Raw genomic sequence first — 16,862 nt, forward strand, 5'->3', positions numbered from 1 at the left:
CCACAGCAATATTCAGTTCATATTTGAGTACATTATGATATCTTTGTTATTCAGTTTGATTAAACAAATTACTAAAATGACCATTTCTCAGGAGTGAAACTACAGCAGAAATTGAAGACATAATACAGTTTCACATACAGTGGCGTAATCAATAATATAATAGTTGTAATATTGTAATGATACGGTGGAAGAAACATTTTGTATTTTTACATGGGACTTTATCTTACTTAATATTTACAAATATAGCTATATTTTATGTGTCTTTTTAGATATCAATGAGTGTGTTGGCTCCAGTAACCCTTGTCCTGCTGGGCAGAGTTGCCTTAACACAGTTGGTTCCTTCTCATGCCATCGTAATGCACTCAACTGTGGCAGAGGCTATCATCTCAAAGAGGATGGGACTCGCTGTGTGGGTATGTAGCTTCCCAGTTTAAACTGGAATTGTGTAAGAGATTTTATAATCTACTAGCTGAATTACCCACCGTTGCCTGGGAGGAAAATAAAAGTGTTTTATTTTTTTAATTGTTTGAGAAAAATATAAAAAAACACTTTAAAATTAAAAATAAATTAACAAACAATGAAGACTTACTAATGTGCTTATGTTGTTTACTGAAGTGCCTTGTTATATACTGTGTTTTTAGTTTGTCCATCTTTAGCCAATATATAAAGGTTCTTAGGACTTCCTACCCTTGAACATGCCACATAAAGTTATCCATGTGAGAAACCTCCCTGTGTACAAATTGATTCCAGCAATTTTCAATGATTGTCCAAACATTCCCAGCGTCAAGTAGATGATAACAGACATACAAGACCGAATCTCCAATTTGGCTCTTCCAGTTTAAATTGTTTTACAATCAATTAAACGTTAAATATTTTACCTATATAAATAAATATTATAAGTTAAATATCATATCTATATTTGGTTTATACTTTACCTTCGATTTTGATAAGTTAATTAAATTAATTTTTTGATTATGAACGTATTGAAAAAAAATCCTATTTCTTTTTTGCAAAAAATTGTAACACCAACACGTTAGCTACAATGTTGCGAAACAAATGACAATTGGTTCAATACAGTAATCCCTCCTCGATCGCGGGGGTTGCGTTCCAGAACCCCCCGCGAAAGGTGAAAATCCACGAAGTAGAAACCATATGTTTATATGGTTATTTTTATATTGTCATGCTTGGGTCACAGATTTGCACAGAAACACAGGAGGTTGTAGAGAGACAGGAACTTTATTCAAACATTTGTCTCTTTTTCAAAAGTTTAAACTGTGCTCCATGACAAGACAGAGATGACAGTTCCGTCTCACAATTAAAAGAATGCAAACATATCTTCCTCTTCAAAGGAGTGCGCGTCAGGAGCAGAGAATGTCAGAGAGAGAGAGAGAGAGAGAGAAAAAAGCAAACAATCAAAAATCAATAGGGCTGTTTGGCTTTTAAGTATGCGAAGCACCGCCGTATAAAGCAGCTGCAAGGAATGTGAAGGTAGTCTTTCAGCATTTTTTAGAGGAGAGTCCGTATCCTCTAGGCCAATGTGCGAACAGCCCCTCTGCTCACACCCCCTCTGTCAGGAGCAGAGAATGTCAGAGAGAGAGACAGAGAAAAACAAACAATCAAAAATCAATATGTGCCGTTCAAGCTTTGAAGTATGCGAAGCACCTTGCGGGAAGCATGACGCTTGATAAAGCCGGAAGGGAGCAATGTGAAGATAATCTTTCAGCATTTTTAGACGAGCGCCCATATCGTCTAGGGGTGCGAACAGCCCCCCTGCTCACACCCCCTCCGTCAGGAGCAGAGAATGTCAGAGCAAGAGAGAGAGAAAAGTAAACAATCAAAAATCAATACGTGCTGTTTGATCTTTTAAGTATGCGAAGCACCGTGCAGGAAGCATATCGCTTGACAAAGCAGCCACATGTAAGCCCAGCAAGGATGGCAGCAATGTGAAGGTAATCTTTCAGCATTTTTTGAGGAGCAGCCGTATCGTCTAGGGGTGCGAACAGCCCCGTGCTCACAATATATTTGAGGAGTTTTATTTAATACGTAATACGCGCTCTGGTTGGGTAGCTTCTCAGCCATCTGCCAATAGCGTCCCTTGTATGAAATCAACTGGGCAAACCAACTGAGGAAGCATGTACCAGAAATTAAAAGACCCATTGTCCGCAGAAATCCGTGAACCAGCAAAAAATCTGCGATATATATTTAAATATGCTTACATATAAAATCCGCGATAGAGTGAAGCCGCGAAAGTCGAAGCGCGATATAGCTAGGGATTACTGTAATGAATAAACAAAAATTGCAAAGAGAGCCTCTGAATCCACAAAATAAATATAGGATGTTTATGGTAGATAAAAATAAAATTGCTTACTTATATATAATATAATAGATATCCTATTTTAATCAAAATATAATCACGGAATACTTTCGAAGTAGTGTAAAAACAATGGGAAAAGCGAAGCCTTTTTTAATGTTTTTTGACGGATTAATTTTTGTTTTGTGGTGTAGTAAGTTTTTGCATGCAGAATTTTTGACGACATAAAAAAAGTCAGTTAAATTAATATTATTATTAGGTTGATTTAATTCCATTACCACTACATCATTGTTACAATAAGAATAATGCAATATGAAAATATAGTTAACAAAAACAAACGTTAAACAACCAACAAATAATACTACATATTTTTCATGATAAAACTGTCGGTTGCTTTTACGGAGCACACCAGAAACATTTCGAGCATCAACTGGATGATAACATACATACAAGACCACAAGATTGTTACAGTCTGCTTTATATACAGTAATCCCTCGCTATATCGCGCTTCGACTTTCGCGGCTTCACTCTATCGCGGATTTTATATGTAAGCATATCTAAATATATAACGCGGATTTTTCGCTGCTTCGCGGGTTTCTGCGGACAATGGGTCTTTTTACTTCTGGTACATGCTTCTTCAGTTGGTTTGCCCAGTTGATTTCATACAAGGGACACTATTGGTGGATGGCTGAGAAGCTACCTAATCAGAGCATGCAGTTAAGTTCCTGCGTGCTGATTGGCTCAGCGACGGAGTGCCGAATTTGATTCCGCTGCGCTAACCAGGAAGTCTCGTCTCGCTCATTCAGCATCAACGTGCTGCTGCTACTGCTTCAGGGGCCGTGTACAGGCGGCAACGGAAGATGCTAACGATTGCCAAAAAGGTAAAAGTTTTGGATATGTTGAAGGAAGGAAACAGCTACACTGCTGCAGGGCGACATTACGGCATCAATGAGTCCACAATTCTTTTTATTTAAAAAGGAGGAAAAGAAGATAAGATCTACGGCTGCGGTGTCCTTTAACCAGGATGCAAAATAAGTTGTAAGTGGATGTAATAAGGTGGTAGTCCGGATGGAATCTGCTTTAGGAATTTCGATTGAAGACTGCCGGAAGAAGAACAATGGCGGTGCTACACAATCTCCTGAAGAGGCTCCTTTAGAAGAGCTGTAACGCTGTCCTTTGTTGTGCAGTAAAATTAAACTCATCGTTATCGAACAAGTCGTCGTGTCATTGTTGGTGAGTAACCATAATTAATTTTCTACGTACAGTATTTATTACATGTACATAGTTTAGTGTCACTGTACACACATTTTACTGTATACAATTTTTCTTGCATTGAACGTATTTATTGCTGGTGGCCTGTCTGTCGTAAGAACTGTAACATATGTGATATCGGAGACGCTCGATATCTTTAAAATAATATTTAGGTTTTATTGTATATAAACTGTGTTTACATACATAATTTCAACGAATCTTACCTAATATCTAAGAGAATACAAAGGGTTTATGCTGTATAATTGTGCAGGAAATGTTTATAATAGTGTGGGATAGTTTATAAGGGCTTAAAATATATAAAAATAGCCATATGAACATATAGTTTTTACTTTGCGGATTTTCACCTTTCGCAGGGGGTTCTGGAACGCAACCCCCGCGATCGAGGAGGGATTACTGTATAAGATATATATGACGGCTCGAGTCACAAAGACAGAATGAGTCCCAAAAATAGTTGGGATGCCAACACGGCCAACTCTATTTAATTTCAAAAGCAAAAGATGTGCAGTGGTTGGTGGTTGTTCCGAGTGTCAACTGGATGATAACGTGCATACAAGACCGCAAGATCACCCCCCACCCTACCCAGAAGGGGGTGGGTTAGGGTTGATTTCACCCTACAGTATTTTAGTCGACCAATGAGAAACATGTGTACCAAGTTTCATGAAAATCGCTCCAGCCGTTCGAAAGTGATTCTGGAACCTACATACATACACACATTGACTTTATATATATATATATATATATATATATATATATATATATATATATATATATATATATATATATATATATATATATATATATATATATCCATCCATCCATCCATTATCCAACCCGCTATATCCTAACTACAGGGTCACGGGGGTCTGCTGGAGCCAAACCCAGCCAACACAGGGCATAAGGCAGGAAACAAACCCCGGGCAGGGCACCAGCCCACCGCAGATATATATATATATATATATATATATATATATATATATATATAGATAGATAGATAGATAGATAGATAGATAGATAAAATATTGCTTCTAAATGTATAATTCAAGACAAAACAATATTAAATTTACAATATTTCTTTACAAGTTTAACTATGTGTAAATGTATTCTTCCAGTTTTTCTCACCTTGCTAAGTTTTATGTTTCAATCCTACATCTCATTAATGTGTTGGCTAATGATGAAAAAAAAACAAAATAGCTGTATAAATGTTATGTTTTCCCAATCTCACAACCTTGCAGTAACTTCTTTTATATTAGTAAATGTTATTCAGAAATGTGATATTGTTGAGGTTCATTGCTGCCAGTGCAAGTCATTTTATTTAATGTAACTGATGTTTTACATTATTAAAATTTTAATTCGTAAATAATTAAGTATTAAAATTGTTTGTAAAATTGCAAGTATAGTGACAAACATACAAGTAATTCTCTTTTCACTTTTACATTCGAACTTTTTCATTTAAATGGGAAAAAAAATCTGAATTAGATATGAAAAGATTGAATACTGTAACACAATAATGTGAAAAAGTTGACAAGAATAAATATTTTGTCTAGGTACTGAATATATACATACATTATGTGCTACATACAGTATTTGCTAACTGAATATGACATTTCATTAATAAATCCCTTGGTTATTACTCATTTCTTTTTTCATCTCCATACAATTTTCTTTTCATATCAGATATTGATGAGTGTTCAGACCTAACACAGCCTTGTGGGGAAGGCCACATTTGTATTAATTCTCCAGGGACATATCGCTGTGAGTGCAGTGTTGGCTATTATTTTGATAGCATCAGCCGAACTTGCCTTGGTGAGTCATTTTTTCACATCAAAAACACACCTTTGGTTTATCCTTTTTCTAAGAAATAACTTTAACAGCAAAAAGTTTAAAATTTGCAGTTATTATTTTACGAAGTCTATGGTGAAAATGAGGATAGGTTTAAGTTTATGCTGTGATAAGCTGCCCGGACACAGACAGACGGACACCATTGTACAGTCCACCACACGTTTATTTACAGTATATACAGTTCAATAAAGTGCACAACCCCAGTGCCTCCAGCACCAATCTCCCCCAAAGTCCAGGCTCTCACTCTCTCTGCCCGCTCGTCAGGCCGCCTCCTCTCTCCTGCCTCCAAAACCTTGTCCTCTCCTCACCCGACTCCAGTCCTTCTTTGCAGGGAGGCGGCCCCTTTTATAAGTGCCCGGATGGGCTCCAGGTGATCCCCAACACTCCCTAGACACTCCCCTGTGTGGCGGAAGTGCCGGCTGTATTCCCGGAAGCCCTCCGGGTGCTCCCAATCTCCTTCCCCCCAGCACTTCCTGGTGTGGCGGAAGTGTTGGGGTTCCGGGTCCTTCAGGCATAGGGGTGCCCCCTGGTGGAGACCATGGGCCCCTACAGGGTTGGGCTTCCAAGCCCTGCACCCGTAGCCCATAAAGGAAACAGGGCGGTCGCCCTCTCGTGGTCTGGAGGAGGCATGAGCCCTCCTCCTGTCCTCCTGGGCATCCCGGCTGGGCACCACCCCCAGCCGCGTGCCACAGTGCTTAAAAAATGTCAGTAAGGCTGATCACTTTAATGGTTGTATTAGTATTTTTCAAGTTATTTTTCATTTTTTGCTTTGCCTATTGGACTTACCTAATTACCATAGTTTCATTTTCATGCATATTCATTGCTGTAGACATGCCTTAGGGAGAAAGGGTGTCACTACTGTACATGTTTTGCTTTTTAATTGCAGCTGGCATATTTTGTCTATAAAAGTAAAACAAGGTTTAAAGTAATTCAATTCTGAAAAATGCAAATTTGAAATACATCCTTTAGCATTTATGAATTTAAATGTTTAGGTACAGAAGGCATTCATTTTCCTGTGTTCTAAACCACCCGGTTTACTTTCCCAGCTCCAAATACCGGGTAGAGGTTGCCCTGTAGCATAAAGCATATATCTATGCTGGATTAACTAACTGCCAGTGTTTAAGGACAAAGTCTTGGTGAGACAATTTAAAAATTAAATAACATGTGATGACATCAGAACACCTCCTGAGGTTAATGCCATAATCCAGCTCCCCCATTCTTCTCCCAAACCAGTTTTACATTTGCTTTGTTTTAAGATTGGCTGCACTACTCCCAGGCCAGTCAAGCCTTTGTTTCAATTTGCATTCCACACCCAACATCAATATGCAATATGAATGAATAGAAGGAAAATAGTTTTTGCAAGTAATATATTGTAATATTTAATTGTAGCAACTTTTAAAACAATTCCCAACCTTGAAAATAATAGTAAAATCAGCCTTGTGCTAATGATGCTCCAAAGGTTGATCAATGTGTTATGCACAGCGTATGAGACATTATTCATTATAGTCAGCACTTTTACCAACATCCTCCTCTCTGTTTCTGTTTCCAAAATCTAGGATAGTGCCCAGAACAACTGGTGAAACCTATTGGCATCTTCTGCACTCATGTTACTGTCCCAAAATTGTAATACTTAAAACAGATAATTCCAAATATATATTGACCTAACATAGGCAGTATTCACCCACACTAATAGGACCTGAGCTACCTCAGAAAATCAGTCAACACTGCCCTTTTGTACATAGATTTAGAGTTTCCAGACCAATTTAAATTTCTGTCCTGGTATATTCCCATGTGCTTGTGTAGCTAGTCCACCTTAGCTAATGCTCCCTGAAAGAAGACTGGAATCACTGAAACCTTGCTCTTCCTGAAGTCCAAATATAAAATAAACATGTGCGCTTTTATTCAAGAATATAACAGAACAAAAAAAAAAGCATTTGATTTACATGTGGCTGTCAATGAGTTAAAAACTCAAGCTCAAATGTTAATCGATTGGGACTTTATACGAGTTCTTTAATGGTGTAGAGGTAAAAACCGCTGCCTTATAACCCAAAAGTCCCAGGTTCAAGACCGGGCACTCTGCATTTTCAGTAGTGAGCTGCTATTATTATTATTACTTTAATATAATAAAAACATACATTTGATTTGAGTCTGTAGCACCCGGTGTAAATTTTGGCTACTTGTAAAAGTTAGCACTTGTTTTTTTATTATTCAGTTTTATTCTCTCAGTGATGTTCATGTGGTACAACGAACTTGCCTATTCCTCTCTAAGTTGATGGCATTTATCTCCATTCTTTTCACAAGAGCAGTGATGACCACAGTGGGTGCTGTAGCTGATACCTGCTCAGAACTAATAGTTGTACCATCATTCAAAGATACAATGTCCCGTGACCACTATCAGACCGGACAAAGACAGGACTGTAACAACGGACAGCTTCTTTACAGCGCTTTCGCTGGCTGATAGACTGCTGCACTGCAACGTAACTCTGATTGGCACCATAAGTAAAATGGGACTTCCACCTGCAACTATAGTTACTTTAGTACGCGATCAATTCGCCACGCTAGTGTTTAGATCTGGCAGCGCCGTGCTGATGGTGTAGAAATAATAATAATAATAATAGCAGCTCACTACTCAAAATGCAGAGCACCCAGTCTCGAACTCGGGACCTTTGGGTTATAAGGCAACAGCTCTTACCTCTGCACCATTCAAGAATCCGTATAAGTTTCCTGTTGATTGACATTTGAGCTTGAGTTTTTAACTCATTGACAGCCACATGTAAATCAAATGCTTTTTTTTTCTTTGGTTATATTCTTGAATAAAAGCTCATGTGTTTATTTGATATGTAGACTAAAGTCTTCATATATTATATATTTCACGTCATTATTAGTATAACATGGAATAAGTTTCTGCTTTAGGTATGTGTTCAGCATTTCTTGCATTTCTCACATTTCCTTTCATCCTACACTTACCTAGATCTTTGTAGACACGGAACACACATGAAATGCATGTATTCCAAATAACAATATACTGTATTTACCCTATAAGACATTTAAAAGTGAAGGAATCAATAATATCATTATATTTACATGAATGTTTGTTATTTAGAATACAATTCTAAAAGAGTAATTGCTTTTTAAAAGTCAAATAAAAGTAATGCATTTGTTTATTTTGCAATTTTAAATAGGTGGCAAAAGTTGAATAAAAATAATACAGCTTCTTTAGGGCCCTGCCTTCCCCAGAACACTAGATGGCAGCTCCCCTGGATTGCAGCGGTGTCCCAGATTCCCACAGGGCACCATGGGACTTGGAGTTCTTTATCTCAGCCCTGTTGGTTGCCATGGGTACCACCAGGGGGTGCTGTGAAAATGTAGGCGCCATATGGCATGGGGTTTCTGCCTACCCCAGAAGTGCTTGCACACTACTTGCACAGAAAAGCAGAAGCACTTCCAGGTTGGCCCAATATAAAAGGACTTGCCAGCCTCACAAGGAAGAACCAGAGTTAGGTGGAAGATGGACAAAGCTTCCTGGAAGGAGCGGAGGAGAAAGAAACCAAGAGACAAAGAGAGAATAATAACTGTGTGCTGTGCCAATTATATACCTGTGGCTGTGGAGGTGGGAAACACTCAGGGGAAGAGTTTTCCAAAATAAATAAGCTCTTTGTGCTTTTAACTTGTGCTCTGTGTCTGTTGTGTTGGGTTTGGGGAGCTGGAGCACCCTGTATTGTCCACAACATTAATTTATTTTGCAATTTTAAATGGGAGGCAAAAGTCAAATAAAAATAATAAATCCTCAGCAAATGTTATTCATAAGTTAATTTTTTTTTCTTTTAGATATAAATGAATGCAGACGCTACCCTGGACGACTCTGTGCTCATAAATGTGAAAACTTACCAGGATCTTACTATTGTAGTTGTACTATTGGCTTCAAACTTAGCACAGATAAAAGAAATTGTGAAGGTAATTTACATGGCATCATGAAAGCTAAAAGATTTTCTGTCAGTGCTGGCTGAATATTGGGAAAGTATAGTTTTAGTAGTGTAATGCTACATCTTTTACATGCCCATTACAATGTCTTTTCTTTTGCATCTGTCCACAGTTGTCACTTGCAGTTTTCTTATGGCCATATATTCCACCTGCATCTGCAATTACGTAGCAGTAACCTGAAGCCATTTAGTGTGTTTAGGCTCCTAAGTTTTTTGGTCAATCATCATTTGCGTGTTTGGTTTCAGTACATTTCATTGTCTTATTGTTTCTGTGTGTTTGCATTTTTTATTTGACTTATTCTTCCATTACATATTGATTAAACATTTTACTCATGTTTCCTCTTTAATGTTTAACTGACTGTGTTACTCAGATTTGCCCAGGACATTTTCTAAGACAATAGGCCTCAGTTATAGTGCTGTTGGTTAGTCAGATGTATTAGAATATACTATGTAGCTAAGTACCTTTTTGTATAGGATATGTGTATTTTTTTATATCAATGACTAATATTGTTCCTGTAGTTTACTGAAGCTGCTTAATCTTGAACATGTTACGTAAAATTTCCTTGAGTTAAAGATTCCTGCTGTAGATCAGTTCCAGATTTTGGCTTTGGTTGATAGTCAATGTGAAACACAATTTTAAAGGAAACTGTATTTTTTTTAATTGAAATGGGTTATTACTAGTAATAATGGGATTTTTTTTATTGTTGTCAACCTGCCTCCCCTTCAACTCTGCTCAGGATAAAGCAGGTTTAGAAAATGGATGGGTGGATGGATTACAGTTATGATGATGATGATGATAATTATTATATGTTAATGATTGTCTTTTGTTTACTTCATTCATTCAAGCATTGCTTTTTTTGTTTTTTGGCAGTTGTGTAATCAAGCTTCATTTTTTTTCCCATAGCCGAACAACAAAGTTGTAACACTGAATTTGTGTTTTACTTTAACTTATTACAAAAAGCAGTGATATTTACATACTGCACATTTAGGCGGTCCGTGCAATGAATGAAATGTTTGAAATACTTGTACACTAAAATGGCATACTTAAATGCACCCCCACACCTCTTGAGCCAGGAGGACAGGAATTAGATTAAGTGCTTTTGAGAATGGAATTACATGTTAAAAAAGCAATGGAATAAAAATCCATGTTTAATGGAACCTATCTGTAAAATACCAAGAAACAGATTTTTCTGTGTTATAAGGAAAATAACATGTGTCATGAGATTGACACTACCATATCATACCACAGTATGAGTCAGAGTAATGCTCACGTGTAGCTGGTGCTTGGCAGGAAGTTTCCAGTATAAAACATGCAAATTCAGTCTTCTCGATTTTTTTAGCTGTTACAGGTCCTTATGAGTGTATGAGGCAAAATATTAATGTACATTGTATAATGTGTATTTGATAAAACCTCACCATGTAATGTATGTGTTTCAGTATACAGTGTTTGTCTAGGGTGACCAAGCGTCCTCTTTTGCCCGGACATGTCCACTTTTTACGTCCTGTCCGGGGCGTCCTGGCGGGTTTTATAAATTCACGAAAATGTCCGGTTTTTCATAGGACCATTACGCGTGTACGTAAATTGACTGGCGTTTTGCACACAATACTAGGGTACTACTTTTTTGCGCGACGTAATTACCGGGAGGCTGCCTTGTGGGCAGGTCTGCGCCGCGCGCGCAAACACACAGACACAGACAGGGATCAGAGCAGAGAGCGGAGCAGTATAGCAGGGAAAATGCCGAAGCGTAAGTGCAGCTTCACCGATGAACTGCAAAGAAAATTTCCCACATACCGTCCCAGTCGGGACAAGTGGGAAGCGGAGTGCACCGTGTGCAAAGCCGGTACATATGTCTCGGAATCCAATAAAGGTGCTGGGGATCTGAAAGCCCACATGGACACCGAGAAACATAAAAAAGCTGTGCGAGGTGAGACTAGTTCATCTTTAAAGTTGACAGAGTTTTTTGTCAGACCAGGAAAAACAGAGGATGATGTAAATGCAGCAGAAGGTGCAATGGCTTTTCATACAGTGAAACATCACAACAGTTACAGGTCCATGGATTGCACCAGTACTTTGCTTAAAAAGGCATTTCCTGACTCTGACATTGCAAAAAAGTTTAGTAGTGCTCGCATCAAGACCGAAGCCATCGTCAATGGTGGTATAGCCCCCCACTCTGTTGAAATCACTCATGAAGCACTCAAAGAAATCCAGTACTGTGGTGTTTCCACAGACGGGAGTAACCACGGAGCAGTGAAAATATTCCCAGTCATAATCCAATATTTTGACTGGAAGAAGGGTGGCGTGCAAACAAAATTGATTGAAGTTAAAGACACACCCAATGAGACAGCAGAAACCATTGCAAAATATCTCACAGAAACCCTGGCAAAAAACAATTTGTCGGAAAAATGCATTGTATTTACTGGAGACAATTGCAACACAAATTTTGGAGGAATCCGACGTGATGAAGCTGGAAAGAATGTGTTTGCAAATTTGAAGAGTTTGCTGCAAAACAAGACTCTGATCAGTGTGGGTTGCCCAGCACACATATTGAATAATTGTGCACACCATGGGGCAGGCACAATAGAAATTGACATTGAGAATATCATATTCAAAATCTACCAGGACTTTCACATTTACACTGTGCGCACTGAGAGCCTGAAGGAGTATTGTGATTTTGTTGAGATTGATTACAGAAGGATGCTCTCTCACAGCAAGACAAGGTGGCTGTCATTGTTCCCAAGCATTGAGAGGATGTTACAGATGTTTCCAGCTTTAAAGGCATATTTTCTGTCTCAGCAAAAGCCACCCATAGCACTCAAGAGTTTTTTTGAAAATGATTTTGCTGAAATCTATCTTTGGCACATGCACACACTCGTGTCTGTGTTCCACACCCACATTCAAGAAATGGAACAGGAGAACATGTCCATTATGGAAGTGAAGAAGATATTAAACAATATACATACCATTCTTCTTCAACGCAAGAGCAACAACTTCATGTCCCTTAAAGTTAAGGGACTACTAGCACAGAAGCGCAAAGATGGACTTGACAAGGAGGATGAAGAAGAAAACTAAAGATGAAAAGTCTAGATTCTTTTTGTTTAAGTTTTTTTGTCTTTGTGAGACTATTCTGTTATTTATTTTATTACATTTAAGAGATATATTGTTGAAGCTGGAACAGAATAGTTCATATTTAGAACAATATTTAATTATTTATTTGAAGAGTCTAAGAGAGCTATTATTTTGTTATAAGTTTTTACAGATTTCATTTTATTACAGAGGTTAATTCTGCACCATTGAAGTATAATAAATAATGTTCATCAACCACCAAGAAGCTTGTCTGAATTCGTCTGGAGGCCGTGCCGATCGTCCTCTTTTTTGGAAATCAAAATATGGTCACCCTAGTTTTGCTATATAGTGTATTCATTTCAGTACACAGTGTACGCGTTTCAGAATTTTGTGTAGGTACTGAGAAGAATGAATTTAGTCACATACAGCACCTTATAGAAAATAAATAATATTGTTAACTTTATGTGCAATCAGTGTAGGCAGTAGCATTTTCTGTACCTTAGGTAAATGTGTAAATATTTCGCCCTTACATGGGAGTTTTGATGGCAATGTTCCGTGGCTGCAGAACCTGGAAGGGTTGGGTTCCATGCATACAGATTAGGGTAAACTAAATTGAAGGTGGAGGGCTGGGTGTAACACACAAATGCTAGAACTTGCCTATGTTGCCTAATGGGTTGACCAACGCTGTGTAGATTGTCCATCACTTCTCTTTCTTTTAGCTGAACTCAGGCATTGGTAATAGCTTATTGTATTGGCTGCAAGGAATCCAACTCTTTCTGTATTTCTTTCTCCCTAGAAACTGGACTCTGGGTGTATAGTGCACTTTGAGTGTGTAACCACATTTTTCTTTAGCTTCAATGAACCTTCCTTCCTTCTGCTTCAGTTGTGATGCCACATATCATCCTGTCTTTTTTCCTTTGTCTCAACGCTTCCACTTGTTCACTTATACATTCAAGCTATTGATTAGTGGTGCTGCTGTGTTGACAGTGTTCAACTGGCAGCCACACTTGTCTGAACTAGGCAGAAAGAAAGATGGTGTGCCTTAAAATAGCCCACTTGCTGCAGCATTATTATTGACAAATATAAAAACAAATTTTGGATAATTTTCTTTTTTCTATAACATTGCCGAATTTCAATCAAATCAGTCAAAGTGTTTTTAAGATTTTGGGGTATTGTATTTTTATGGAAATACTGTATCTAATGTCTTAGTGCAGGGGTGGGCAAAGTCATTCCTGGAGGGCCTCAGTGGCTGCAGGTTTTTGTTCCAACCCAGTTGCTTAATAAGAAGCACTTATTGTTCTAGAATCACTTCTGCTTCATTTTAGTTATCTCCCTCATTAAGATTTTGAACCCTTATTGCTTATTTAAGTCTTAAACAGCTGCATTCTCGGTTTTTAATTGCTCCTTATTAGCAATAAGATGCAAATGACAAAAGAAACCAGCAGTTATCCATTTTGCTTGTTACCCTTTACACCTGTGTGTATTTATTGTGCATTATTTGGTTTAATTAAATACTTGGAAGGAAAGAGAAGAGAAAAAAGTGAAGGATTGAGAATTACCCATCCATTTTACACTTCAAAGTATTTGGATGATATCCTTAGAATGGAAAAAAAAAAATCTAGGATATGAGAATGACTTGACATAGCAGAGTTAAAGCACTAACAAGCCATGAAATGTAATTATTGGCAAGGATAGTTTTCTAATTAAGCAACTGGGTTGGAACAAAAACCCGCGGCCACTGCGGCCCTCTAGGAATGACTTTGCCCACCCCTGTCTTAGTGTTTCATGAAATCAAGGCATAGAACAAATAAACAATGGCAAATGAAAAAAATAAGTCAAGGAATCATTATGTGTACAAAATTTTATTCACATTTTTTATTCATCAAAGTGTTCACCTTTTTCTGTTATAACAGCCAAAGCTGTGATAACCCTTTAGTTTCAGAATGCCAGCCACTCTGCTTAAGTCACCAACTTTGCCTCCAGCAAAAGAACCCTGGACGATCATGCTTCCTACTTCATGTTTGGCAGTTGGTGTCACACACTGAGGAACCATCCTTTCACAAAATCAACAGCATACAAACATCCAGCATAATGAACGAAAGATTTCAAATTTCGATTCATTGGTCCATAAGACTTTCTTCCAGTCTGCAGCAGTCCACAGCCAGTATGTTTTAAGTACATAACAGAAGGACACCTGTGCAAATTATTTGCTTCAACTTGGCTTAATCTACTTTAATTGCTGCAGAACATTTGTAGGTTTTTCCCTGAAGAAGGCCAATTTGTAATATTCTGATATTTCCTTTTTCTAGGTTTTGCTAACCTAAACTTTAAATTTACATCTCTGGAAGTTTACAACTTACGTTTTCACCATTTTAGGGCATTCATTGGATTTCAACAAATTAAATCTGAAGAATTCTAAAACTTCTGACCGGTAGTGTATATATATATAGATGTTAGTACCTCAAGTCATTCATTCATTCATTCAGATATATTTTTACCGCTTATCCAGAACTGGATCGCAGGGGCAACAGTCATTTCAGTGAGAACCATATGTCCCTTTCTGCATCCACACTTGTCATCTCACTTACCAACTCATGCTGTGAGTTCCCAAGGTGTTACAAGGCCATGTGGGATATAGAATCCTTCCAGAGTGCCCTGTGTCTTCCCTGGAGTCTCCTTCCAGCTAGTCATGTCTGTAAAACCTCAAAGACACATCTGGGAGGCATCCATATCAGAGGCCTGAGCCACCTCAATTAGATCCTCTTAATTCAGAGGTTCCTCCTAATTGTTTGTTTTTGTAGACTAACAATATTTGTATCCTGTTGCTATTTCTGGTTGGGGTGACTTCTGTGTAAGGTTTTCATGTTCTGTTTATGCTTTTATGCATTTCCTTTTGTTGCTCTGTTTTTTCCATGGTCCAGGCATAAACGGCTAAGTGGATTAGCAACATATTTAAAAATCATCTGTTACGGAAAAGAGGATGGTGATAAAACTGGATGCCATCATGAAAAATCCCCTCTCTTACAGCACTTTTAGCCACAGGCTCATTCCACTTCCGGGGGTCTTTTCTGCCCACTGCTATAAGGCAATTCATTGATTCTTCTTGATGTCCCAAACTAAATGCTTTTACTATTTAAGTTCACTTTGCAATTTCTGCACAATATACATTTATTTATTGATTAATTGATTGATTGATTGTATTATTTATCCTCCTATTCTTTATTTTTGTTTTTTATATTTCTGCTGCTGTATGCATTTACATTTCCTCTTATTATTCTAAAGACTAGGAAAGCCCCCTGCTCGCTTCGTTCGCCCACCCCCTTTCCCCAACATGGGGGCGCTATACACCAGCCACTTCACATTTCTGCCTCTCGCGTTGTGAAGAGGGGGTCTGAACGCACAAAAGGAGATGTGGTCGCTCCTCCGAAACCCCCTCTTAAATGGTGATACAATGGGAAACAAATACATTTTTTTTACCTCCTCTATGCTCGATCAGATGGCTTGCTGCTGCTGCATGTGCCATGCTCTGTGATCAGCATGCTGCACAGCTCCCTTTGAACATTTAAAAGCCTCTACAGCAGCTGTCCTTTTGTCTCACTGCCTTGTCTCACGGGACGTTAAAGTGTCTCCGAGAAAATCACGTCTCGACCCAGGATTTTTTCTTTTATGACAGAGAGATTATCTAATCTAATCTAATCCAATATGAATGTTTTCTGTTTTACACCATTTGTATAAATCATGATGTGGCTTAAAGTAGCAGCCTCTGTCATTTCACTTTTAAATTGCAGTATTTGTTTAAATTTAGAAAAGAAAATTCCACATCAATATGAACTATACAACAGGGGAAATTTATACTCAATATAAAGTATTGTTGTCTATTGATGGAGCGGCTTACTTGTTTACCTAACATGTATGTCATACCCTACCTGTACATTGAGGTTATGCTGTACAGGCTTATTAAAACATATTTTTATCTTATTAATATGAAAAAAACATGCATTGTTTGATATCAGAAAAATGTGTTTTAGAAATTTTCTATCATTTCTAAATATTTGTTACTCTGTGAGTACTCTTTGAGTTGCAGGAAAGAGACCATGTTTTTATGGTACATGGTGCTATAAATAAAGTCACCTTAGAGCGTTAGTGGTGGATAAACAGGTATCTCAAGCTCCAATATGGTGTTATTTCTTTTTATTTCTTAATCTCAGTATATCAATGTATTTGAAAATAGCAATCACATTAAAAAACACCCAAAATAAGGCATCACCTGAACATTTTCAAATAATTTAGTGCATAGTTAGTGTAAATGTTTGGATCTGTTGTCTGCGTAACCAATAGTATCACATTTTTACCTGTCATCTCATCTGACTTTGGTCAATAAGATACATAGTATATG

General features: G+C 37.8%; 1 protein-coding gene across 2 annotated transcripts in view; it reads left to right on the forward strand.

Annotated features, from left to right (window-relative positions):
• fbln1 (fibulin 1) overlaps positions 1-16,862 on the forward strand; it is a 132,606-nt gene that overhangs the window by 66,829 nt on the left and 48,915 nt on the right. For both annotated transcript variants that reach the window (XM_028804590.2, XM_028804597.2), the window contains exons 9-11: positions 270-413; positions 5,258-5,386; positions 9,251-9,376. In XM_028804590.2, the coding sequence (XP_028660423.1) occupies positions 270-413; positions 5,258-5,386; positions 9,251-9,376 (399 nt within the window). The remainder of the gene's footprint in view (positions 1-269; positions 414-5,257; positions 5,387-9,250; positions 9,377-16,862) is intronic.

Source organism: Erpetoichthys calabaricus, chromosome 1 (assembly GCF_900747795.2).
Source record: "Erpetoichthys calabaricus chromosome 1, fErpCal1.3, whole genome shotgun sequence".
NCBI lineage: Eukaryota > Metazoa > Chordata > Cladistia > Polypteriformes > Polypteridae > Erpetoichthys > Erpetoichthys calabaricus.